Here is a 27,238-nt window from a genome sequence, read left to right as displayed (position 1 = left end):
TAGTACAGAAACTCTTTTGTAGCCTTCCATGTAGGTCTGAATATAGCATTGGTAAAGTAATTTAAATCTATGTTCCTGGGTGCTTGCCAGAAAGCAGAGTGTTTAGGAAAGTCTTAGGCTGGCTTCCTCTTTCAGAATGGAGGTGTGTATTAACTTAGGAATGACAGATCCTCCAGGTGACTTCTGGGGAACATGCTTCCTTTAATCAAAAAGATACAGCTAGAGCAGAAAATTTTAATTATTTAAGTTGTTGGGGTTTTTCATTTCCCACACAGCAGACTTTCACTCGAGGCTAAGTCTGAGACTGCAGTATTAGGGGGTGTGTTTATGGTTATCTCATGTTGATTCAAGCCCTTGCTACCCCCCAAAGGGGCTGTCCTACCCATCCTCTGCCCCTGGCTTGGCACCCTGAGCTCTGCCTCCCTGCTGGATGTTTAGCATCTCTAAGAAATGCAGAGAAATCTGAAAATTATATGTGGCCTCTCACACAATTGAGTATATGCATGTTTTTTACGGTTGTGGGTAACATAAAATCATATAAAAATGTATGCTTAGTTAAGAAAGAAAAACTGTGAAAATATTTAACATAAAATTCTAGGGGAAAAAAAAAATCAGAATGAAATTCCCCTCCCCCAAAGAAAACAGACTGAAGAAACGCAAAGAAGAAAAAAAAGTTAGACTGAAAAATAAATATTACTAAAAAAGAAAAACTTTACGAGATGTGATCGATGTTATGAAACTGAAGAACTAAAGGGAATACATTAGAAGTGATAAATCTTTTAACTTAAAAAATCAATTAAGACATCCACATTAGCCTGCTCCATAACAGTGTAATACAGTCATGATGATTTTAAGAATAAGTCAGTTCTGGGTTTATCACCTCGGACTTCACTATGGTTACTTTTAAAGGAACATGTAGTTTATTTTGCATGTTTTCCCCTCATAGTGCAACTCTTGAGCTAAGGTTGTGAGCTTTAACCTACAAGAATGTTAATGTTAGCCATGTATGAAAATACATGCAACATACATCTGATTGAGATACCTGGTCTGACACCCCATTTCCATGAGCCCTTTAGCATTCCCACTTGGTAACCTCATCACTCATCCTGAAGGGAAGGAGCCTTGGCAGTTTATTTTGCTCTCAAGGATTAGCTCTCTTTGAGCAAAGCTTTTCAACAGCCTTCATAATGAAGTAAGTGCTGGAGATGAATTTATGCAAGTAGGAATTTCTTATCCGCAACTCAGTTGTCTCTTCATCAACTGTGACTACCTCCTCCTTCACCTGTGATACAAACAAGCCAAAGGAATCACATAGCCTTTCTTTTTGTAGTCATATCACACTGTAGGATAATACTGATTCTTCAACCTGTAGCGAGAACAAGCTTATAGGTAACTCAGATGGTATGGATTTCATTTTCATGTATTTTGCAAATGACAGATGACGTGTTGGTCAGTTTTGTTTACTGAAGAGCACTAATTTAGAGATGCAATTAACAATGGCAAAGTATTGACAGAAATTTTGTCAAGTGAAAAATTTTATCATGTTTTGCCATCTAGATGAGGCACTAAAAGTTGTACTTAACCCTCTAAACATTAAGATAGTTTCTGTTGAAACTAAGTGCACAGAGCAGAATTGTATTATTGTTATTACTACTTCTATATGTATCTTACACCCCTAACTCTTCTGCATATCTCCCCATCACCGGATATCTTACAGATCCTGAGAAAAAAAAATCAACCTTTGTGTCCATGAGACCTGGCCACTTTATAGAAGGGCTTCCCTAGCACATTACGTAAATTGTTCTCAGAATATCAGAATATGAACAGTACCAAAATTTTATCAGAATACACAAATATCCCTAGCTTTTCTGTAATTAAGGTATTTATTACTGCTTCATGATGTCATTCTGTGTTATTTCCTGGTCTTTTTAACTGGGTCCTGTGACACTCTTTTTGCTCCTGCATGTTGTGCACCATAGGAAATATTAAAAAATAGTATCTCTCCAATGTCTTTGAGTATAAAAATAAAATAGTCAGGAAGTAAAGCAGCCTTTCTGAGTGCGGTGCAGATTCATTTATTTGAAATTCAGAAAGGCACTGAGTGGGCACTGACCCAGTGAGGACAGCAACTGACCCTCAAGTAGCGGACTCGTTTGTTGCCGACCAGGAACAATAGACCCTCTCTGCAAGCCCCACAACAGCCATATAGGGGACTGTGCCAGGAGGTGTGCAGGACCAAACTTTTTCTTGTGAGGTGCCCAGAAAGTTGACTGAAGTGTGTGCATATATGTGTATATACTTGTGTGAAAGCAGACTGCATCACATATGGATGAAGCAGGTTTGAAATCAGCTGTGGGCTTGGGCTGATGATGGAGGCTTAAAAGCTTACACCCCATTTTAAAAACTGACTCAAGAATGGTGTTTTAAAAGTAATGAGACCACCGCAATAGGAAAAGGGTGTTTTCTGAAGCACTCAAGTACGTTGGTTACCTCGTGCAAATGGAAGTCACTAAGAACCAAACTCAGGTGGCTTTGCAATATCAATAGGTGACTGGTTTAATCTTTCCATGAAAAGAAAAGTGAAATGTTGATGAACTGCCTTATACACAAATTATATTTTCAATTGTACAGCTCTTTTCTCAATGATCCTTTCCTCCGCTGTCCTGTAAGGTGCTAAGAGGAGTAAAAGAAAAAAACACAAAAATCTTCATACAAAACGTAATGGAGAAAAAAGTTCCAAGAGCATAGAATCACTGTTGGTGATTCTGTTGGTAGATCCACTGTTGGTGGATGCCACTAATTCTGTCTTATTAACTCCAGTATTCCCAAAACGTAATGGTCAGTGGTTTAGGATTTCCTCTTCAAGCTAGATCTAACTACTGTATCTTTTCCAGTCATTTTTGTTTAGACTATTTTTTAATTATTAATATGAAAATAATATTTTTGAAAGTTTGAACATTTGTTTTGAAATCCCATTTGAAATTGTTCTTATTTATCTTTTCTGAAGAGTCCATGTGCACTCTTCTTCCTAATGAAATATGGCACAGAGAGATATATTGTAACAGCTGGAGCTTTTGTTTTCACTTTTTCTGGGACTATTATTGTTGTTTATGGCTTTTTATAATTTTGTGTAGATCAAATGATCTTCTGGTATTAAAAAAAAAAACAAAAACAAAAATCAAAAGACAGAACAAAATTTAGATATTTTGGTCTGTAAAAGAACATGCACCTTTTACACTTGCAAGAAATAACTTCTACCCAGTGGTCAAAATGGAAATTCAGAACTTCCAGGAGGAGTTTTGAGTGATACACACTTTCAGGCTTTCTTGGTTTCTTACCAAGGCTCCTATACAGCATTCACATGCAGTGATTTCTCAATAATCTAAATAAGTTTTATCAAACTTCTTTCAAGGATACTCCAAAAATAGTCTACTGACACAACTCTTTGAAGCTCTGTAGAAATGTTTAAAACCTACTCACTCTGAAGCCATGTTTGCCCTTATCCTATGTATTTCCCCTACATAAAAAGTATATTACTAACTCTGAAATGCCAGAATACTGACCCACTTCAACCACTGACTATTGCATTAGTAATATGGCTATTTTACTTGTTAGTGCAATAATGATATCAGTATGGTATGAAACATAAAAAACCATACAAAAATTATCAGTGGCATCTTCTGGAATACTTGATTAAGCAAAAGTTCTGAAATAAGGTAGGTTGGTTCATAAAAGAACATGGAGATTTTATATGCAAAACAAATAACTTTTTATTTTTACTTAATCCAAAAACAAATTCCAGATTGTTGACAATTTCCCAGAAAAGGGAAAATCTAGATCCATTTAACATTGCCTGTCCCAGTTTGCCTCACTGACTCATTGATGGGCATGTTGAGCTCAGTACCAAAAGCTGAGTGACAGCAGGGACATGCACGACTGGCTTTGGCAACTCCAGCCAGCTGCAAGGCAGCACGGCACCAGTGCTATGAGGTGTGTAGGCATGGCATGCTGCGAAGCTGCTTATGTAGCAGGAGCATGGGCCCTCATCCCAGGAGGTGCCGAGTTACCCTAGAGGTGCTGAGCTCTCTTTTCCCAGCTCAAGTTCCATCCTGGCAGACACCCAGCACCATGGTGGGCTTGGCAGGCTCAGGAGCACACCAGTCATTTTGCACTTTCGGTAATGAAGCATGCACCCTCCTCCCAAGTTCATTGACAGAGCAGAAGCTCACTCTATCTTTTTCTTGCCCATTAAGGGCAGTTCAGGTGTCCCAAGAACACAAGGAGGGGCTTACAAAGCCTCAGCTGCAGGATGGAGGGACCTACTGCGCAAATTGAGGAATTCTCTTTGATTTCTCTATCCCTCACATGTCTGTGCTCATGCCATCCAATATGAGGCCAGAAGTGAGCTGTGTGGCACATCTTCCCTTTCTTCCACTACATGTTGTTTTGAGCAGCTCCTCAGTTTTTCTGGCGCAGGACACGTGTACATCTCCACCATGTCAGCGAGAGCACAACCCATAGGAAGGGAAAGGTATGGCATAAGGAAGCTTTGCAGTTGGTGAAAGCAGAAAATCTCCTTCCTCTACTTCAGAGATTCTTGTAGCCTAATGAATAAAACACCATATTTTTCCCCATATTAATTTTCTCTCTTTAATGACAACCCCATTCTGCTCTGAGTGCTGCACTTCTGTGGACAATGTGCATGGAAGTGACTTCTTCGCACCTGGAAGTAAACAAATCGATGTATTTTAATTCAAATTAATCATTTCTTAAAGTCCATAATCTTTACAGTATTATTCGTTAAGCTCTTCTATTATACTTGATGCAAGGAGAAAACTGGTAATTGCATTTAAAGAAATGATAAGTTACCATTTTAATGATTTCTTATGTTGTGAGTAATTTATAAATCACTCAGTATCTTCTCAGCGAAGCTTGCCTTCTGTTTTTAAAATGTACCCTTTCGTATCCAACAAAGGGTTTCAGTGCAATAAGAATTAAGGTGTGTCTCTTAGCTTTTACCTGCAAGCAATAATGATGTTGTCAAGCGTTTCAGGTGAGACCAGCCCAGGATTTTGGGGTGGGGAAAGACACTCTGTTATACAGCATCTTCAGTGCTTCCCTCAGAGGGAGGCAGAGACACCTTGAAGGGCTGAGTATAAGGACATCTACCGAGTGTCTTTTTAAGTAGACACCAGAGTTGGGGGGGGAGGGGAAAAGGAACAAGCTTGTAACCATAACTCAGTTGGACTTGTATCCAAGAAGTCAGATGCCATGGATTGGCTCCCTCGCCGAACGGCTGCTTTTCTGTTCCTTTTATTGGTAAGTCAGATTTTAAAACAAAATTTGTAAACTCTGTGATTATGTCAGTTGAGTCTTCCCCACAGACTACAACATTTTACAGTGTAAACTAGCCCCCAAAAAACTTGTGAATTTTAGCAGAAAAAACCCAAGCTGTGCCTATTTTAAAACGCACTTCTGAAAAATCTATACAAATAATTTAGGTTTTCTTTGCATGCTGACAAATGTTTCCTTTGACTTTGACTTTCTGCAGTCTGTTGATGTTCAATTTGTGACTTTCTATGTTTAATGCATGACTTTTTAGGTGAATGTTGTCTTTGGCTACTATTTAAGGAGTCACTGTTATTAATAAAATTATTAACATTATAAAAATCCTAATAACTTACTGGATATGATTTGGTTCTATGTCTATTGGGGTTTTTTTATCAGTTGAGGGAATATGGAAAGCAAATCTCGTTTTCTAAACTGGTTAGCAAGAGGGCTTCAGAGCTGACCAAGTAGTACAGCTGTATGCAACAAAAAAAAATGTGAAATTTAGCAAAGACCATAGCTGAGTAAAAAAAAAATTAAGACTTGGCCTATTATTTCACATTACAAAGAATTCCTGCCTTGTAGTGCATTAGTGTGTGAGCCGCCATGTGCTGTGCAAGCAAATGCATGTTGAAAGTGTTGCTGTTTGGGTTTGTTTTTCTCACTGTAGAAGGAAAGTTGTGGCTATGGTCAAGCAGCATAGTTGTAGAATGTGTTCATCAAGGCATAGAAATTACCCAGAAAGAATTTTGGAGGCCCTTTTGCTCCTGCAATCTGATTTTTGATTGGATTATTTTTACTTGTCTGTGCTGATCTTCTGAAATTAGGTAGAGGTTTAAGGCCCTGAAAATTGAAAAGAGTAGGATTTCTGTTATAGTTATGTCCTTCTGTGGCTTTGACACAATTTTACATATTACACAGTGTATTAGTAAGGGTAAATGTTTGATAACTTCTTGTTACTGACACCTCTAGGAATGTTATAGTCAGGGAAAAGGTATTTGTTATAGAATATGAAATACTAAGACTTACTTTGAAAAGGTAGTCAACCAACTTCAGGTGACAGGTCTGCAGTCAGTAAAGTAGAATTAACCAATACAGGGCAGCTGCCAAGCAAACAATGACAAAACTTGGCAAAAGCAAGTTACGGTGCAAATGAGTTTCTGCTTGTTTTAACACAGCACAGAGGTCTCTGAGATTGGCCTGTTGTTCATTACACTGACACTACTGGATTTTCATGTAGTGACTATTCATTTTACTCAGTTACCTAGTGATGCATACTCCTGATTTGTCAAAGTTCAAAACTAAATGTTGACCATACTGTATCTAATATCTGTCCATTCAAAAGAGATTTTACTGCTTCTCATGGCAACTGTGGAGCCATTTTCATTCTTTCAGTATATTATCGTTACAATCGCGACTGATGTGCTGGGTCAGGAAAAGGAGCAATTGTGAAAACTGCCATTATGTTTCAATGACTATCAAATATTTGAACTTTTACTACCCAGAGGAAACAATTGTTGTTGTTATTATGCATCCTGGACAGCAGAGCTCATGGTGGCCTGTACAGCTTAATAGCATCTTTCAGCACTTGATAGAAAACTGATGGACAAACTGTAGAGCTTAAATAAATTGTAAATGATGTATCTAATCTTAGTCTATTCTGAGAAACAGTCTTGGTTTTAAGCTTGATTAATCTTGCATGAAAATTACCTGTCTGAATGGTGTGTCTGGTTAGTATACTGTTAATAAGCTGTATGAAATAAAACTGTTGTGGAGTTATACATATTTTAGTACACTACTGCACTTTCATAAAAAGAAAACTTACCAGTCCTGAAAGTAATAATTTTCTATATGCATTTCACCATTGGTGGGACTGATTCTGCAACCCTTGTTCACGTGACTCCAAAGGTGTTATTCTCATGAGTAAGGGAGCTCTGTTTGTGATACTTGCACAGACACGTTTTATGGAAATAACCTGTTTGATCAGGTATGACTCTTCTCCTGCCAGCTACCATGTGACAGCTAATAATTTTAAATTCACCGCATCTCTTACATGCACTTTTGTCTAGCTACATTTTCCCATGTGCTATCTACACTTCAGGGTTTTTTTCCAGTTAGCCTGTGGTTACACCTCCTACTCATAACTTGGTTGCACTTAAAAATATTAAGGGGCCAAATCCTCTCCTTGCATATGCAACAAAACATCTGCCAGGATGTAGCCAGGAACTTGCAGGCTCATCTGCCAAAGAATTTTGTTGTTGAAATAGAGACTAAAGCAATTCTGCATCCAGGAATTATCACCCTCAATTCAGTTCTTAAGTCTGCAGTTTTACATTCGTAAGTAAAAATGGCCCCAAAGCAAATGTGCATTTGCAGCTAAGCCATAATAGAATTCAGGTTTTATTGAGGAGATTTATTGAGGAGACTTAGCATGACTAATCTGAAAAACTCAAATTTGAATGATAATAGCATACACCCTGTATTGAAATTACTTTTCTGCTAATTTTTCTAATAGTTAAGCTTAGTTACTGTATGGAAATTCTTCATATCAGTTCTTCAAATAAACATGTTTTAAAATAAATAAAACTTTGGAATATATTCTGCTGATTGAGATGAACATTGTATAGCAATAGCAATGGATTTTCCATCACTGGTACAGTACAAAATATTGACACCAGTTGCTAACACAGGAAGTAATAGAAACACCTGACTTCTGCAGAATTAGAAAACAAAATGTCAGAAAAATAATCCTGAAAAACTTCCCCTTTAAATTAGAAGCACCTTCATTAGTAACCTAAAGAAATGAAAAGTATAGACAAAAACACATTTGTGTTTTGATTTAAAAGCGATCAAATGCATACTTTTAAAAATATGAGGTTATTTTGTCTTATGCTACTCATTATTTCATATGCACAGTTCTATCATTTTTTAAAGAGATGCAGAATGAATAAAGGGAAGGGTTCATTATTTCAACCCTTTAGTAGTCAGAGCTTTGGCTGACTAAGACAGACGTAAAAGTCCCAAAACGCTGACACAACCAGAGCTACCATGGCACCCTCATGACTAATATAATATGTGTGAGTTCTCAGCACTCCTCCCATATAGGCCAGTAACAATACCACTGTTGACTTCAAAGAGAGAGAATAAGATCCAATATGAATAATGCTGGGAAGATGTTAAAGGCGTGTTCAGTCATTTAGATTTCAGTGGGTGGAGGAGGGAGGATTCCATAATTGCATACAATATTGCTTGGCAGTCAATTAATGATTAATTAATTCTTGTTTGTAAATTGCTTTGAAGGTGCAGAGAACCATACACATCCTATGGGCCTTATTCTGTTCCCAGTTAATCAGAATAAATCCAGAATAACTCCAGTGTGACTCTAAGGCGTCATTTTGGGCACAAGATTGAAACTCTGTATCATTACAATAAAAGACAAGCTTTCAGACAGGCCACTGTGCAAATGACAGTCACCATAAACATGTTTCCTGCCTGCACCTGTCCCAACACAAACCAGAAACGGCTTGTGCAACAAGCCTCTGGCTTCTCTGCAGAGTTTCAATTTTTTCACAGTCTCTCAGAGACTACCAGGACAACAAACCTCAGTATCATTTTGATCAGCTTGCTTATCTAAGGTTCTCAGGATGCATCCTACACATTCCAGTGGCTCCTATTGTTTTAATTATCATTAATCACTGAATCTATGGAAAATATTGTACTCAGATACTAGTTTACAAGGAAAATTTATTCACTACCTAGAAGCGTGCAGGAGTTAGCTGCTAGGAGATAGTACTTCTCTGCTACAAACTGCACTAGAAAAAAAGGGTTTGTATCACAGAATGATATTAGCAATAGATAACTGGGGTGTGGGGAGCCTTCTAAACTGCTGGTGATAGTGGAAAACATTACTTGGGGAGGTAGAGGAACCATGGAGGTATAGTTGGATAGATGTCATTTCAGAATTGATGAGGTCTAGCTGGTGAACTAGACAACTTTGTCTGATGTCTGCCTGCCCTCCTTCCTCTAACACAGCAGCGACTGAGAGAGACATATACCAAATGCAGACACCAAATTCATAGGATCAGCCTTTTCAAATAATATCACAAACTGTACTAAGGACTCTGGATTCAAAACCATCAAGACTCCTTTCAAGATCTTCCATTAGCAACACATAGCAGAATGGGTTTTTCCTTAGTTAGCATAGGGTAAATGTAGAAATATGGGTCCTAAATTTACAATCCCCAGCATTACTGATGAACAAATTCCTGACATAACCATGGTGCTCAAAAACAAAGGATGAAACTCCAGTGTAAAATATATATTCTTCACTGCCTTAAAACAGAACTCCCTATAGGCTGAAATCAAGTGGGTTTTGAATATTTGTGTCCTTAAAGAACAGAATACTCTACAGGCACAATACTTATTTCAGAGATATTAAACACAGTTTTTCAGTTAGGCCTGCTGAGTATGACAGCGATGTGGCTGTATGGGAAATCTTAGTTTCACTGTTAAATAACAGAACAGGCCACAGGATGCAGACAGTAGACAAGATTCACTAACATTGCACTGGAAGGTGTATACCCATACTTTCCTGGGTCAAGAAAATTGCTTGCATGCCAGAAGGGATTTCAGCCTAAGGGTGGAGAGGATTTCACTGTACTCACCAAAGGAGGTTTTTCTCTGCTGGTAGAATCAACTGATAAGAGATGTAAATCAGTGCTAATTCTGGTGGACTTCATCACTGAGGTCCTCTGGTGAAGGTAATCTGTCCCTTTTACACCCCATGTTTCCTCAAGCTCAAAAAGGGGTTTAAAAAGACAGGCCTGAGCTCCTACTGGGGTGAAAAAAAACCCAGAGTTTAAACGAAGTCTGATACTCTCCCTTATCTGAGATGAGCAATGGCTGCACGCGGATTTGAGCCCCATTCTGCAACTGAAGATATAAATAGTGACCACGACATAAACTCAGATTAAAAGTTATATTGATGCTTTTAGCACAACACAGAGATATTGTAATAATTTTCCTGCAGAGCACTTTTCTTAACCATCTATGTCAATAGCTTGCTCAATTAAACAAGAAAAAAAATCCTTAACCCATGAATAGTCTGATAAATTTCAAGGTATATGCACACCAAATGGGCAAATCCACAGTCTAAATTCCCTCATTCAGAAGCACATTAGGGCAGCCATTATGTGCCAAGCTCTCAGGGAATGTTCTGGGCAAGATCAGATCATTGGAGACATTGCTTTGTAAATGACATATGGTGGGGAAAAGGGGGAAGAGAGAAAAAGGAGTGTGAAGCTGCTGTTCACTAATCTGTTGCATGTAAAAGGTTGTTTTAATATGAAGCAAGTGGAAAAAAGTCTGTGGCCATCTTCCAGCCTTGACAGAACAATGCAATAAATCTGAAGTGAGGAAAGTCCCATGAGGTAAAACTACGATAGAGAAAAAGGTGGTCACAGATTTTATCCAAGTAAAACGGACAAAAAAAACCCCACTAGACAAAACATGTCAGATGAAAAAAAAACCCTGAACCAAAAAACCAACTATTGAACAGTACTGGGAAATTATAAGGAAACTGAAAATTTGATAACTTCAGCTGAAAACCACATTTGGCGAAAAAAGAGAAATTCTGCAACACTTTTTGAGTCACTTAGATTTTTTTTTTTCTCCCAATGATGAATGAATCAAGCATGCAGTCCTGTAAATCCCATATTCTTCACCCTTTATCATCTGAGGAGAGCAGATACAGGCCCTAAACCCAAAAGAGATGCACTGAAGAGGTATATCCACCAAATGAACTTCATTTTCACACCTTATTTAGAAATGACGTCAATTAAACTGCGCCTTCTTTTAAATTATGCTAATCGGGAAATTAAGGATTCCTTATTATTTTAATTTTAAAGTAATTACATATTATATGTGATCCTGCCACCTTTATTTACTCAAGACTTTGGTTGCATAGTTAGATCTCAAATCAAAGCCCAACTCACTCCAGAGAAATCTGCCCAATGACTGCAGCTGGCTTTCCATCTTATGCCAAATTTCTTCAACCTCAGTGGGAAGTTTCAACAAGACACTTTTGTTCTTTTTGGTTAAACTACACAGTAAAGTACTTCAGGTCTACCGTGGACTTTCTAAACAAGAAAAATAAAGTGGGTTTTTTTTAAAAAAAACCACTCTTTTTCTAGTTTCCTAGAAATATTTTTTAATATCAACTCTTGCAACCACATCTCTCTTCAGATGAAGTGTTATGACCTACAAATTTGGTGAAACATGTATTTTGATGTAGGTATAACTTGAAATTTGCTATGGCACATCCATTCAAACTCAAAGTTCTGCCTTGAGAGACAGAATTAATTTTGAAGGTGTTAACTGTTCAGGAATTGAAGTGATAAGTGTAAAAAAAAAATTAATTGCACGAAGTAATTTATAAAAATCCTGTACCTGGCCTAGATGGGCTATTGCAATAGACTTAAGAAAAAGTACTGCTCCAGTCCTGCAGTATAGCAATGTGCAGCAGTTGGGTTTGCTTACTGCATTTTGCCCTGCATTTTTATATGCCAATCTTCTTATTGTTCTTGCAGGTACTCCTGGATTTCAGCACCGGATTCCATGTAGAGGTAATATATATTTCTTTAGAAACTGTTCTTCTGATCAAAGGAATTGTAGTCAATGCAAAAACTAAATGGAAAATACTGAACTAAAACATTTCTGAACTTGAAGATTGAAAATTTATTTAAATATTAAACAGTTGTAGGTAATAACCTGCTTACTCTGTGAAGAGAAGTTCCCCTGAGCCTAAATGAGTATATCTCATACACAGGAATAATTTTAAAGTAAACATGTACAGTCTTAGAGGTTGGGACTCACAGACATATAAAAAAGCACATGATCTATAAAAATTCCTTTTCTCCTTATTGCTGGAAATTCTAAATGTCTGTATTAATTTAAAATGGATTGAGGTTACTGGTTATATGATACTGGAACTCTTTGTCAAAGGTAAAAGAATGGGATGAAAATGGAATGGCAAGATGGAAAACCTTCAGAAGACAAAAACGTGAATGGATCAAATTTGCTGCAGCTTGTAGAGAAGGAGAAGATAATTCTAAGAGGAATCCAATTGCCAAAGTAAGTAAAAAGTGCAACAGAAGCGTTCACTGACAAGGAAGTTTTTTTAAAGACAGGTTGATAAAAGCAGAGAGATTTAACAATGTATTTGCTTAGATTACTCAAAGCAAGGAATGTAGAATAAAAGAAAGATGATGCAATATTTCCAGCTCTGTTGAGGCAGTCTCACAAGGTGAACCCATGTGGCTGCTGAAGAGTGACCAAAGGCTTTCTAGAAAATTACCATCAGCCTACTTCCTGGACTGCTCCAATCATAGACTCTTCATGTACAGCATCTGTGTACTAGATCATGATATTTTCCTTTTCTCTCTGACCTTGAGAAATCCCTGAGTAGAAGTTCAAGGATAGTATATGACTTCTGCGGGCAACAGGCTAAAGAAGATGACCACTCACCATGACCGTATCCTTACTGAAGTCCAGCCGCAGGGGGATACTCTTGGAAGTTTCTCTCTCCACTTCCCTGACAGAAGATTTAAGAGAAATAGAAATCCTGTCCAGCACTTAAGGCGAGATGGATCTCTAGGCTGACTGTTTTGTAGAACCTTCCATTGGTTCTGTCAACGGAACCTTGTGATAAGTGGTTGAGAAACTGAAATTATATAGCACTTTTTACAGGAATTAGCAATAGGATAAAAAGCCCCGCAGGTGTCCTCAGTAAACTGGAATAAATTATTATTATCTATTATTGTAGATTCGATCAGATTGTGAAGAAAACCATCCAATCACATACAGCATCTCTGGAGTTGGAATTGATCGTGCCCCCTACGGAATATTTGTTGTTAACCCAAGAACAGGAGAAATTAATATAACATCAATAGTGGATAGGGAAGTAACCCCAGTATTTGTTGTAAGTACTCTCCTTTTTCTTTTACATTTATAATGATAGATCCAGGGTGGGGCAGGGAGAGCAGAAGGAGACAAATTCATTTGTTTCAGATTGTTACTTTGCTTACTTCACTTTTGGTTTTAAAATGAGTAAATCTCTTTACATAGATACGCTGCTTTGCTAAACACTCAGTGACGGGTGTAGATTTGGAACCACCTCTTGAACTTCGAGTCAGAGTTCTGGATATAAACGATAACCCTCCAATATTTGCACAAACTGTATTTACAGGATCTATTGAAGAATGCAGTATGGACAGTAAGTAACTATGTTATGCCTATTATAGTATCGGTAGTGAAGGTCCCAGAACACAGTTAATACAAACCTGGAGTGCTCATTCTACTTCTTCTTAGGTAATGACATAAAATGACCAATGCTACTGCAAAGGAAGGAGCAGTATATGCTTCTCCACATGCTATTTGAGCCGGGGCCCAAGCTTATACCCTAAAATTAATCAGTGATGCTTCCCTTCCTCCCACACATAAACACTGAATGTACCAGTTTCTAACCATACCATCATGCAACTTCTTTCACATGTGAAAATTTAAAATAAATCAGCTCATTCCTTCTCATTACAAAAAATCAGCATTATACGTACACTCATTTCCTTTGAAGGTATATAAAATATGTTTTTTTCCCACTTTTTCTGGTTCAAATATTTGTATTTGTAGCCTGAGTATTGCAGTTGCACTAAAATATTACTAAATAAACCCTTACTTAAACTACTGAAATGTTTCTTTTTACAAGAATCACAGCAATCCACACTAGACATGCAAATAGCACTGAGGCAATGGTGCCTAACACTCATTTTCTACTTTGCAGAAAGTATTATTTAAAACTGGGGAGATTCCTTACATGAATATCCACAAGCTCAGTACTTACTTTTTTTACATAGCCCCTATATTGACTCAAAGAAGTTCAGTGAAAATCTGCATTGCTCCATCTGACCTTCATTTTTAATGCATTTGAAAGTCTAACATTCAGTCAGAATCAGTACTGCAAAATGAAACCTTTGGGGTTTTTTGTAAATGTGAGTGAATAGCTAACATTCAATCATTTTTATACATCAAGTTATAGCATTGTTTTGGTGGGGTTTTTGCAGAAACAAAATAGATTTTTTTTAATTGTTATTTTTTATTTTTAGACACACTGGTGATGAAAATAATTGCAACAGATGCAGATGAACCTAATCACTTGAATTCTAAAATTGCCTTCAAGATAGAGAGTCAGGAACCTGCAGGTCCACCTATGTTCATTATGAATAAATATACTGGAGAACTTCATCTTGCAAATTACCTTGACAGAGAGGTAACATTTCCTGTTCCAAAGTTAAATAATATGATTTGGGGGGGGAGGGGGACAGAAAAAAAAAGAGGAAAAGAGAGAAAGGTTGTGGGTTTTTACAAAAATTAAGGAAGAAATGTATTTTTTTCTATTTGTTACAATAAAATGTCTAAGGCAAATTCTGCATTAGGAAATAGCAGCAAGATATGAAAATTTATAATATTTAATATGTACAGGTAGTCCTCCTAACATGTTCATTTCTCTTTCTGTGACAGCAACATAGTAGCTACACCCTTATTGTGAAGGCATCAGACCGGGATGGAGCTGCCGATGGAATATCATCCCTCTGTAGCTGTAACGTTAAAGTTATTGATGTCAATGACAATTTCCCAACTCTTGCTCAAAGCTCTGTAAGTTTTTAATACCAAGAGCAACATCGCTGTTTCAAAACCCTGTCCAAAAGCCCAGCTGATAACAGAGCCCTTACTAACCCGTAGAATTCATTCACATTTGAATGCTCCACTGGGTTAACATGGTTGTTTCCTTGAAATGTGCTCAAAATCCAATCTACTGCTTGCACACCCTTTCTGATAACACACATATAGATTGTTTTTGTATTCAAAGAAGTCAGTCCTGACACTGACTTCTCTGTATTCAGAGAAATCCAGTCATTTCAGATGTCCAGATCCTTGCAATACAGCCAGATTACATAGATTAACACAATCTTTGTATATCTTTTCTTATAGAAAGCACAAATCCATTTCCTCTAAGCTGCCTCTGCAAACACTTGAGATGCTTCAGCTCTTCAGATCTGCAACCAGAATCATAATTTATCCAGAACACATGATTTTTATTAAATTGGCATGGACTATGGGCAGGACAACCTTTTAGAGAATCTCTGCAGTCAGCTTTGTTTTCCTCACATATATTTTAGTGTTTGCTGATAGGTATTTATATGTCATTCCAGTTTTCAGCAAGTATTTCAGAAAATTCACTCAGTTCAGAACTGCTACGAATACAAGCTCTGGATGCTGATGAAGAGTTTACAGACAATTGGTTAGCGGAATTTTTTTTTATATCTGGTAATGAAGATAACTGGTTTGAAATTGTTACAGATCGAGCAACAAATCAAGGAATCCTTAGAGTAATTAAGGTATGGATAAATATTGTGATTCAACTGTTGAAATTATAATTTTAAATAGTTTTAATTAATTGTTAACAAAATTAAATAAGCAGTAAAAACACTGTCACTCAACCTTCTAAAATAGAAAATATTTAAATAAAATTAAAGGAATTTTTATATCTAGTTCTCTGTGGTTTATCTTTTAGGAACTGAATTATGAACATCTCCAGACTCACTCACTGATTATTGGTGTCAGGAATGTAGCTGCCTTCCACCACTCTGTTGCGCATGAATACCAAATGTCTGGAACACCCCTCACAATAGAAGTAAAAAATGTGATTGAACCACCAAGATTTAATCCATCTTCAGTTGTGTTTTCTATATCAGAAAGAACAAGAGTAAATTATGTTGTGGGAACATACACAGCCATCGATGAGGACACTGGAGCTATTGCATCAAATGTTGTGTAAGCTCTGCCCTGCTTAACTACCTGGGTGGAATAATTCTGAAATGTCAGGGGGATAAGAAATAGGTATTTTAAAGGGTGCTTTTAAAAAACAACTTTAAAAATGTTAATTGATTAGCAGTAGAATAATAGCAATAGAATAGCATATTCTTCTGCCCATTTTTATGCTATGATTGTTTCTGTTTCCTGACATACTTTCCTTAGCCTTGTACACAAGACAAGTAAAACACCATTTTTTCTATCAGGCTGTAAGTTAAATAAATCAGAACAGATTTTTTTTTCTAACCCAAACTAAGAATATTTTTTCTTGAAACATTTGCTACAAATACAGAATTTGTTAGCATCTCTAAAAAGCAAGCAAAAAACCCCTAAGAATGGGAAATACTATACGATCAGGATATAAGAGGTCACTACCAGCTCATTCTATATCAAAAAAAAAAAATTATTTCTCCTGAAATTAATATTTAATGGGACCATAATTTGCTTTTTAATGTATGTAGAAACAAATACATCTAATTTACAAAGGTTTGAAAAGTTTTCTTAAAACAGAAAAATGCTAGCAAATGCAACTGCAGAATATTATAGGCAGAGCTGTAGATTTAACTACTGATATCGACAGGGTTCCAGTAAAGGTTTACAGAGTCCAGAAAGATTTTACTTTTAGACTATGATACCACTTTCAAGATATAATGGACTTCTACGCATTTATTTTATTCCTAATTGTTTTTCTAGTCTACATTTTTTTAAGTCTAAAGGAATTCTGCTTGAACACGGTAAAATGCAATAGGACCTAGCACAGCCTAAAGGAAAATATTCCCAAGTGACAAGTATTATCTGCAAAATGAATGCGTAATAAATATATTCATAACATAATGCTTACTATTTTTACTTCACCAAACACAGATACAGTATAGGACGTGATCCAGGTGCCTGGTTCAGAATTAATCAAAACACTGGTGAAATCACACTGAACAAAGTTATTAACAGGGAATCAATCTATGTAATCAATGGGCAGTACAGAGCAGAGGTTCTGGCTATCACAAGAGGTAAGAAAAAAGATCAAGTTCTCTGAAACTAAACTCTCTTTGTTTCAGATTTCTTCCACTGTTTTTTGCTGTTTCTAGTTTTCCCACCTGAACTGTGTTGTTTATAGTGTCGGTAGTCCCTCCTGACCACAAATACCTCCTTTTTACAGGGGTTCCTCGATATACTGCTACTGGCACCATTGTGCTTTCAATACAAGACATGAATGACAATTGCCCAATTATTAATACTGAGTTACGGAAAGTATGTATGCATTCCCCATCAGTGATTATCACAGCAAAAAATATGGATGGTGAGCTATATGGTGCCCCATTTACATTCAGCATACATGGTGAACCTCGAACTACATGGATTATCAGACCAATAAATGGTAAGTTAACCTGCATTTTATTACAGAATAAACCACAGTAAAAGCTCTTTTCTAAAATAACAGATTAAGATAATCTTTTAATAAAAACCAAATCTGTTATTAAGATCTATTCTAAACTCACTTAAATGTGATTTTATGCTCACATGGATCCACGAAGTTACTCTGGATTTGCATATATATGTGTGTGTATACATATATATACACATACATATATATATACACACCTCATATGAGCACTAGAATCAGAATCATTACACGTTTTAGCTGGTTATCATCCTTTAAAGGAAACTAAAAACATACTGATAAAAATAGAGCAGCAAAACTGTACTTTACTTGAGTGTAGCTATAAGCACCTCTATTGGTCTAAACGTAATGAGGTAATTCAAATGGAGTAATTTAGATTAGACATTAGGAAAAAATTCTTCACTATGAGAGTGGTGAGACACTGGAAGAGGTTGTCCAGAGAAGTTGTGGATGCCCCATCCCTGGCAGTGTTCAAAGCCAGGTTGGATGGGACTCTGAGCAACCTGGTCTAGTGGAAGATGTCCCTGCTCATGGCAGGGTGGGGGTAACCGATCTTTACAGTCCCTCCCAACCCAAACCATTCTGTGATTCTACGATTCTATAATTTTATACCTTTTTATTTCTATATTATCAAAAAAATTCTAAGCATATGACAAAACTCTCAAGTTTATTTATTAAAGTGATTCATTGGCAGAGCTTTACTTTTATAAGAGGCATACGAAAATGGCAAATAAAGATAACAGCTTTTGCAATTTATTGTACAAGTTGAACTTAACTTTTATTTCTAAGAAAAACATTTTAATCAGTGCCCAGTGAAGCTTTTTCAGTTTCCTTCAATCGGACATGACTATATTACTAAATGACAGAATTTGCATAACTTACTGTAGGCATAGAAGACTATATTAAATGGTAAATATCACAATTACAACTACTCTTGTGTCTCCTATTTGTCCTAAACAGATGCAAATGTGTAACTTTAAACATTTTAAAACTTCTGAAAAAAACTTTTGAAAAATACATTTAAATTCCTTGTAAGAGAAACAAAAAAGTATCAAACTTGCTATTTTTATGTTTGCCTTTATGCAAATAAAAAACAGTAAAAGCAGCAGTAGGTATAAAAAAGTGCATTTGCCTCTTTTATATTTCTCACGTTAAAAAGTGATGACTAGACTGATCTGGTTCAGGTTTTCAAAAAGAAAAAACTAGCATAGATGAATATCATAAATTTCAGCTTTGAATAAATACTGTAAACATATAAGGAACTGCAGATCTTAGAATGGGAGCACTTCATTCTATGAACATTACTCCAAAAATTCATTATTCATTTGTACAGTATTTGTAGTCAATACTTTAATCTAAATATTTGTCTCTTTTTCTTTTTTTTTCCAAAGCTTCCTCTGCAGAACTAATGACTCAGAACATTGACTTTTACATTTATAGGATCTATATCAGCGTAAGAGATAGCCAAGGCCGACGCTGCCTTAAACCACATGTAATTCCTGTGCAAGCTTGTCAGTGTGATAGTCGTAATTACTGCACCAGTGGGGCCACAAAAATAATTATAATTGGTGGTGGTGGCAGTGGTGGCAGTGACACTGGTGATGGCAGTGATGGTGAAAGAGATCAGGAAGGTGAAGGAAGACCAGGACAAGAAGGTGATGGTAATGATCAGATTGGACCTGGAACAGGATATGCTGAGGACCACACAAACTGGCAGGTTTACACTGCTGACTATGGTGAAGTTGGGGGATATACTGCAGCCACCGATGATGGTTATGCTGGAGATGGAAACTATGGCAGAAATCTCGAACCTTCTACCACACTTAGCGGTGCTGCCATTGGCCTGATGTTTCTTGGTGGATTAATATTTGTTTGTAAGTATAAAACTGAAAAATTGTATGTATTATCTAAAAGGTGTATTTTTTTAATTCTTCCAAAACACGGTGACTTTTCTGATTGGTTGTTAATCTATTAGCTCCCATGGGCCATTTGACAGAAAAAATTGTCTTATAAATTATAAGAGTTTCTACATATTTTATATTCCACATATTTATATACATATTTCATTCAGACATAACTATTTCCTTCCTAAGGATTAGGATTTTATTCCTAAAGTGTTATCCAGATACATTAGAAAGGGTAAAAATGTTTAGTAGAAGATACAGATTTTGGGCAAGAGCTGCCCCTGCAACTTACAACTTACCCTTTGCAATTCGTACTTCAGTTACATTACTAAAAGAAATGGACAAGTATCAGCTCCAAGCAGGGTATCAAAAGATGTAAAGAACAAGCTTCTTTTGAACTCAGAGCCAGCATTTCAGTAGTAGAACAATAAATATAATAACCTTACATTTTGAACTTTTTGGCTGTTGCTACAAAACATTGCATCTATTAAAAACAAGTAGCATTTGTGATAATAGATTCAAAACAGATCATTCATTCATATGTCCTAATATTTTTGAAGAAATATAAGTTTAGGGATAAGATGACTCTAGTTAGGTTTTATGCAAACAATTACTTCTCAGACCACCACAATCAGATGTGATTATCTTTCTTTCATGGCCTGGGCATCAAGCAATCAACATCTGAATATTCCCAGTGCAGAAATACTGACTACAAAACCAGAGGAAATTTATTTTTTTCCCCTGATTTTTTGAGCAGTGTGGTTTGGTTTGAGTTTCGATTTTTGGTTAGTAGGAATCAACTAACACAAAATTTTGAATCTGCAAAAGGCTGTTTTGTTCATAGTTCTCAGGTGATTAATGTTAAAGGACAGTCTGTCTTTCTGCCTTTGGAAATCTCTCATAGTTGGTCGTCTGGAGTATATATGTCCTTAGTCATGCAGTGTGGAGTAGCGCTCTGTACCCTATATAGTCCTTTCCCCTTTTTTCTTCAGTTGTTAAACTGAGAGTTTTAGATGTTCTGCTTAGTCTAGCATAGGCAACTGCCTCCACTCCCTCTGAAGTAGTACAAGGTTACTAACTTAGACATCTAGGTTAAGGACCCAAAGACAGCCAGATTTAATATTGCAGTGCCTTTCTAAAATACACAATGTTTTCAATGTTGGCATTTAAAGCATTTGGCAATTTCCAACACAGAGTCCTTGAAACAACTAAGCATAATGCAGCACACTGGCAAAACTGACTCACTCTATGTAATCATTTCTTAAAACTAGAGTTTGGGATTTGCCTCTACTGTTTTTTCAAATCAAGTATTATGTATAAGTGATGTAAAAAATGCAACTGGACCCATAGTCAAAGATCACTGCAGTCAGATGCACCTCTCTCCACTGATTCTTCTATGTCTATTATAGATAATGTTTATTTCTTTTCACTTACAATATCTGAAGAGACAATTGTATGCTTATATATCAAGAATGAATATCACTGAATGCTATACAGACCACAACTTGTTCTGTTTAATTTTCATATGCATGCAACTTATATTCATTCACCTGAGATGATAGATCAAAATCTGTTCCCAGGTGTATAGGCATAAATTTGGAGTAACAGCCCTACTCCACCCCCATGTTGCTCTGCAATAAATGAAGGTACAAATTATTCTGAATTTCCAAGCACATACATTTCCAAAAGCAGCTAATGATTCTGAACGCCAGACTTGGAGACTGCTTGGTTTGAAACATTTTAAAAGATGCATTTTCAAAAGTTCTTGAGCACCTGCCTTCTGGGAAAAACAGCTATTCCTGTGAGGAAGAGATGTCTTAAATCCCTGTTTCCTGTTTCTTTCCTGTTAAGTGATTCCAATTTTGATGTCAATGAGCGACTGTTGTGGATGTGGACCTGGTGCTGCAGGTGGAGTTGGAACTGGATTTGAACCTGTACCTGAATGCACAGAAGGGGCAATTCATCCATGGGGAATAGAAGGTGCCCAGCCTGAAGACAGGGTCAGTACATCCCATGTTTCTAAAACCTGCAGTGGCTTGTATTTGTAGAAAAGACTGCAGTTGATTAGAAGCATGAAAGTGATTGTAGTCCTGTGTTGTCATCTGGAAGAAGCCTGGCATTGTCAGTAATTGTCAGGTAGATATGAAAGGTGATTCTTAATAAACATTTGGAGGTGGAATTCATGTGTTTTAAGTTGTGTTCAGTTATCTTGTCCCAACAGTTTGGTAATACCTATTCCCCCAACTGAAACACAATAACTAGCAATCTTTATCAGTGCAAAGTAGGACAAGGTAATAGAAACCATCTTCACTGATCACCATTATATTAACAATGAAAAAAACTTCGAGTCTTTTTTCCTCTTTTTTTTTTTTAATGGGGATGGCAATTAACAGTTATTGTCAACAGTTTAGACTGCTAATTTCTTAACGTGCTTCACAACATCTTGGTCTTCATACAAAAATTTCAAAGTCATCATTCATGGAGTTGAAATATTGTTTTCCAGGATGTCTCACACATTCTTGCCCCAACAACTGCTGCAGGAGGCGATTTTGGTGAACCCTCTGGTAAGCAGATCCTCAAGATTTCTATGTATGTGAGTTGTCATAAAGCTATCTTTCAGAACTTCACATCTTCTGATTCACAGAGCACTTTGGTTTTACAGCTATAACCCAATCATACATCTGCAGATAGCCAAAAACCAATGCTAGCAGGACTTCCAGGATGAATAAAGAATCTGAGATTTGAGTCTTTGAGCAGATTCACTTCTGCAAACTAAATTTATTTTGAAATATCTGCCAAGGCTTTCAAATCTTGGGCAATTTTTTTTTACCATTCCACTTAGTGAATGAAGGGACTTCTCAAGGCACCAGTTTTAGTAGAAATCAATCTTGAAGACAGAAAAAGGAAATTTTCTTTCATAATTTGGTGATGAAAGGTTCAGCTCTTCCCAGTTTTCTGGCTCTGCAGAGTACTCTTCAGTACTATTATGGTGAAAGCCCCTGATTCAAATTCTACAAACTCAGACTAATGAGATTAAATGAAAAAAACCCCAATAAAATTTAGCCTATGCTTCTTAATATAATCATGGTCAAGACTACTGTATGCAATTGGTTTATTACACACTGATATTTAAGACCACTCATTCCTTGTTATCATATATGAAAAAAATGTGGAGAAGATAAAATCCTGTAAGTATGACTTTATAATTTATCTTAAAGATCATTTTCATTCTGCATTATGAACACTGGTGGTTATTATGATCCACTGTTGTTCTCCCAAATCCCCCTTAACAATCTATTGACTAGAAAATGTAAGAGATACAAAGCTATTTCTTTTGGAAAAGAGTTTAAGGCAAAATAATTTTAACCCCAAAGTGATCATAAATATACATTTATGTATTTGCATAAATATCCACAAGCATTATCTGATTTTCTAACGCAAATTCCAAGACAGTGTATATGTACACCAGACACAGGAATCTCCAGTCAATTACTCAACTAAATCATTGATTTTCTAAAGCACATATGCACATGCTCCCTAGCCTCAGGAATAAAGTCAAGGTCTCAGATGTCTGCTAATATTTAATTTTTAATTGCAGTTTCAATTTTTGGCACCTGTGCATGGATCTGTGACTAAAATTAGTCTAAAATACCTTTAGAAACTCAGTAGTGTCATTGTACTATTTTTAAAAATAGCTGGCAAATTCTGTGCAAATTTTCACAGAGCACAGAAAGAATAACTTCTTCTTTTGTTTTCAGACATATATACAAACACATATGGAGGAGGAGTAGTAGCTTCTGGTGTTGAAGAAACTACGGGGGTTGGCTATGGCACTGGTACTGGTTACGGAACAGCTGGAGGAATTTCTGGAACAGGGGAAGTAAAAGGGTCAATTGGAGGAACAATTAAAGAGTATCGAGAAGGAGGGGTGAACATGGCCTTCCTAGACAACTACTTCTCCGAGGTAACTGCCTGGTCTTCTTCATGGTGTATCTGTGAGCCTACTGTTAGAGTCTCCTCTCCAACTTACATGGTGAAAATCCAAGTTAACTCCACTCAAATTAAAACTTCTGTGATATGAGACTCGTGTGAGAACAAAGCTGACCATACTAGTAAGAAAAACTATGGCACTTAGGAGCACTGCTTTTGAGCTGCTGCCATGGTAAGCTTGATTGTTCAATGGCCTTTTTGTAAAACTGATGGACACACTGCAGGTATGAGTAGCAAGCAATTAAATTATTGCAGCTTCACAATAGACCACCAAATGTATATATTTGTCACATTTTTCAGTGTAGAGTTCAATAATAATTTTGTGAAATTGTTCACACCTACTTTCTCTACAGCTTGTTTAATAAAGTCACTTTAACCATTAAAGAACTGTGAACACCAGTTCACTTTCTTCCTTATTTTTATTGCCATTTCTGTTCCCTAAAAGACTTATTAACTGCAAGTGACACAAATATGCAGCTTTTTAATTAGCAACAAATTAATTAGCCTTTAAATATGGGATTAAAAAATGCTACATTTTTTACAGATTAAGGGATTAATGGGATATATTTTCATAATTATCATGAACGTGCATAAATACTATGATTGCATATGTCACCAAAATATCAATTAATATATAAGTATTGCTGTCCCGAAGTCTTGAACATGGACTTCTCCCAGACTACAATCTACCTGCCTAGGCTGGGAGCCCTATATATTAATTGTCTGCCAGCCATAGGCCTCCACAGATTATTCCTGCTGACTAATTCAATCTCTAAACACTGTCTCTCCCTCACGGGCCACCCCTTCTGTCCTTCCCTGCTTCCTCCAACTTGACCCCACACTCATTTTAAATTCTCCTCTTTCCTGCCCGATCCTTCTGCACTGACCACCCCACTATCCCCAGTGCCATCCCAGATCAGTGATCTCCATCCTGCTCAAAATGGATTTCCTCTCTAGGCTCACAAAGCTTTCTCCACTGTGGCCAACCCTCTGTCCCATCCCCTCTGTTCTGGCCTCTCCACTGCTCCCTTTGCCATCCTGCTTTGCTCCTCTTCCTACCACTTAATTCAAATATTTCTGCCCAAACAGCAGATTTGTTCCCCTGACTCTTTCACTCTTTTCATTCACCCTACAGTCAGGCCCACTGAAAACAGACCAAATTTGAGATGCCAAGTGTTTGCAGAAACACAAATAAAACATCAGTAACATTTGAATAGAACTTATTTCAAGGTTACAAAAATGTTGATGATATCATTTGTTCCGTTGATGTCCCATTTTTCGAGTCAGCTGGGCCTTACCGTGGTTAGGGAAACCTTACTGTGGTTTGAATCTTCATGGTTAAAAACCTGATAAAAAGTCACTCCTTTTTTCTTTCTTTATTTGTTTGCAAACTACAGAAAGCATTTGTGTATGCAGACGAAGATGAAGGTCGGCCGGCAAATGACTGCCTATTAATATATGATCATGAAGGAGTCGGTACTCCCGTTGGCTCTGTGGGTTGCTGCAGCTTTATTGGAGAAGATACAGATGAAACGTACTTGGATACATTAGGACCAAAATTCAAGACCTTGGCAGAGATCTGTCTGGGCAAAGAGATCGAACCTTTCCCTGATGTCAATCCACCCTGGCCATGCGTTAACGTTACCTTTCCCAACCCTGAAAGTGATCTAAATCTCCCGCCACCTGGAACCACTATCATTGTCAATGGATGTGCACCTATGCCTCCCCCAGTTGGCACTACAACGGTTGTTACTGAAAACACCTACACTTCTGGGTCAACCATACAACACTCAAGGCCAATGCCAGATCCTTTGCTTCACGGCAACATGACGGTGACTGAGACCTACACGTCCGGCTCCCCCTCAATTTGCATTGATCCTCTGCGTGCATCCAACGTTGTTGTAACAGAAAGGGTTGTCGGTCCTGCGTCTGCCTCTGATTTGCGCGGCATGCTAGATATCCCCGATCTCACAGATGGGTCCAACGTTATCGTCACAGAAAGATTAATCGCGCCTAACTCCCGGCTCCCAACCTCTCTGAGCATTCCCGATTTGGTAGATGGGTCAAATGTGGTAGTGACAGAAAGAGTGTTCAGGCCTGCCTCTGGCATGCCAGGCAGCTTAATAAATATTCCCTCGGAATTAACAAATGCCCACAACATGATGGTCACCGAGAGGGTAGTATCAGGGTCTGGGATGAGCAGCATGGGGGGAGCAAATCTGGGGGGGATGAGTAGCACGGGTCAGATGCTCAGTGCTGACTGTCACCTTGGCCAAGCAATGGGCACGGCATCCCCCAGCACCTCCCGGAGAAGAGTGACAAAGTACAGCAGCATGCAATACTCCAGTCAGTAAGGCCTTTGCCAGCACCCCTTCCTGCTGAAATCGCCATTTGCACCGACACTCATTAGCTGCCACCCACCAAGAATATTATTATTTCTAACTAGGAAATAGCGCTAAAATTTCAGGGATTCCTACTTGTGTAAGGATCCCTGAAGGATGCCCCATCTCAAGGTCAAACACAGGGCTTTGTCAGTGAAGGGAAAGTTGAACTTAGCTTTAAATTTTCTTCTTTCTCTCCAGATAGACTACTAGTGTACAAACAGATACTAATGTTTTTGGAGAGAGATCTGATTACTGAGTGGAGCAGTGAGAGGGGTTCCTTGTGTGCATACATCATCAGTATGAATTAATGTCATATAAAAGAATGTTAAAATACTGTACTGCTGAGTGATCTCCTACAATAAGCAGATTTGGGTTAATAGCCCCTCACTGACAAGACAGGGAAGAATGTAATTAATAATTAGTCAGCTCAAGACTAAATAAGCACTTTCAAATGCATCATTTTACATTGCATATTATTCAAGAAGTGCTATAAAATGGCACTTACAACCATTTCTCCCATCACCAACAACAGTTATAAATAATAATCATATAAACACAAAACATTTTCATTGCATTCTGAAGTTCTCAGTAAGACAAACACTCTGCCATGGCCTGCCATGCTCTTATTCTCATGGAAAAGAGCGTGACCAGCAATTCACTACAGCTGGTACTGCTGTGTTGACACTGTCACTCAGGAAGATATTGGCTTCATCTTTTCTCCATTACTGTTACAGCTTTACTTAAATCTAAAAGGACTTCAGTGACAACCAGGAGCTCTTAGTCAGATTTTTGTGCCAAACTCCGACTACCATTTAAATCTCCAATGTCAGGTTATATTAAGAGGACCATAATACACTGTGTTAATCCTCTTTTCAAATACTGACAATAAAATAAAGTCTTCGAAGCTTTGTGTTGTGGGGAAGGAAATAGCAAGTAGTGTATCACTGACACTGGTAGCTGAAGTCCTTCATGAAAAGAAAAAGCACTTAGGAGCAATATAAATTTGCTAATAAGCCATGTAGAGAATTTTTATTTCATATGTCAATGTACTTTGCATTGATATTTTGAAAGTTTATTTGAATGTGTTAATTGAAAAAGTCTTTATGATACTATAATCTTAATTAAATCTGGCTTTTATTTTCCCACAAAAACAGCTCTACTGGACTCTGTTATTCTAATAATACCTTTAAGTCTCTTTTAGAATATGATCTGAAGGAGTAAAGTGCTGAAATATAGTATCTATCTCATTTTACTTGTGTATCATATGTAAAGTAACTATAGTGTACACAACACTGCTTAGGTGTAAA

At 37.2% G+C, this 27,238-nt stretch overlaps 1 protein-coding gene across 1 annotated transcript; it reads left to right on the top strand.

Moving 5' to 3' along the window:
• The first annotated feature begins 5,271 nt into the window (after positions 1-5,271).
• Positions 5,272-25,901, top strand: LOC115609719 (desmoglein-1-like). Its single transcript, XM_030490314.1, has 16 exons — positions 5,272-5,319; positions 11,916-11,951; positions 12,331-12,459; positions 13,151-13,306; positions 13,453-13,600; positions 14,487-14,650; positions 14,902-15,036; positions 15,594-15,779; positions 15,956-16,215; positions 17,119-17,261; positions 17,411-17,629; positions 19,045-19,527; positions 21,409-21,557; positions 22,061-22,121; positions 23,316-23,521; positions 24,945-25,901. The coding sequence occupies exons 1-16, from the start codon at positions 5,272-5,274 to the stop codon at positions 25,899-25,901; spliced, it is 3,480 nt and encodes a 1,159-aa protein (XP_030346174.1).
• Positions 25,902-27,238: the final 1,337 nt, after the last annotated feature.

The sequence above is a fragment of the Strigops habroptila genome, chromosome 1, assembly GCF_004027225.2.
Source record: "Strigops habroptila isolate Jane chromosome 1, bStrHab1.2.pri, whole genome shotgun sequence".
NCBI lineage: Eukaryota > Metazoa > Chordata > Aves > Psittaciformes > Psittacidae > Strigops > Strigops habroptila.
This window is presented reverse-complemented; position numbering and strand designations above follow the sequence as displayed.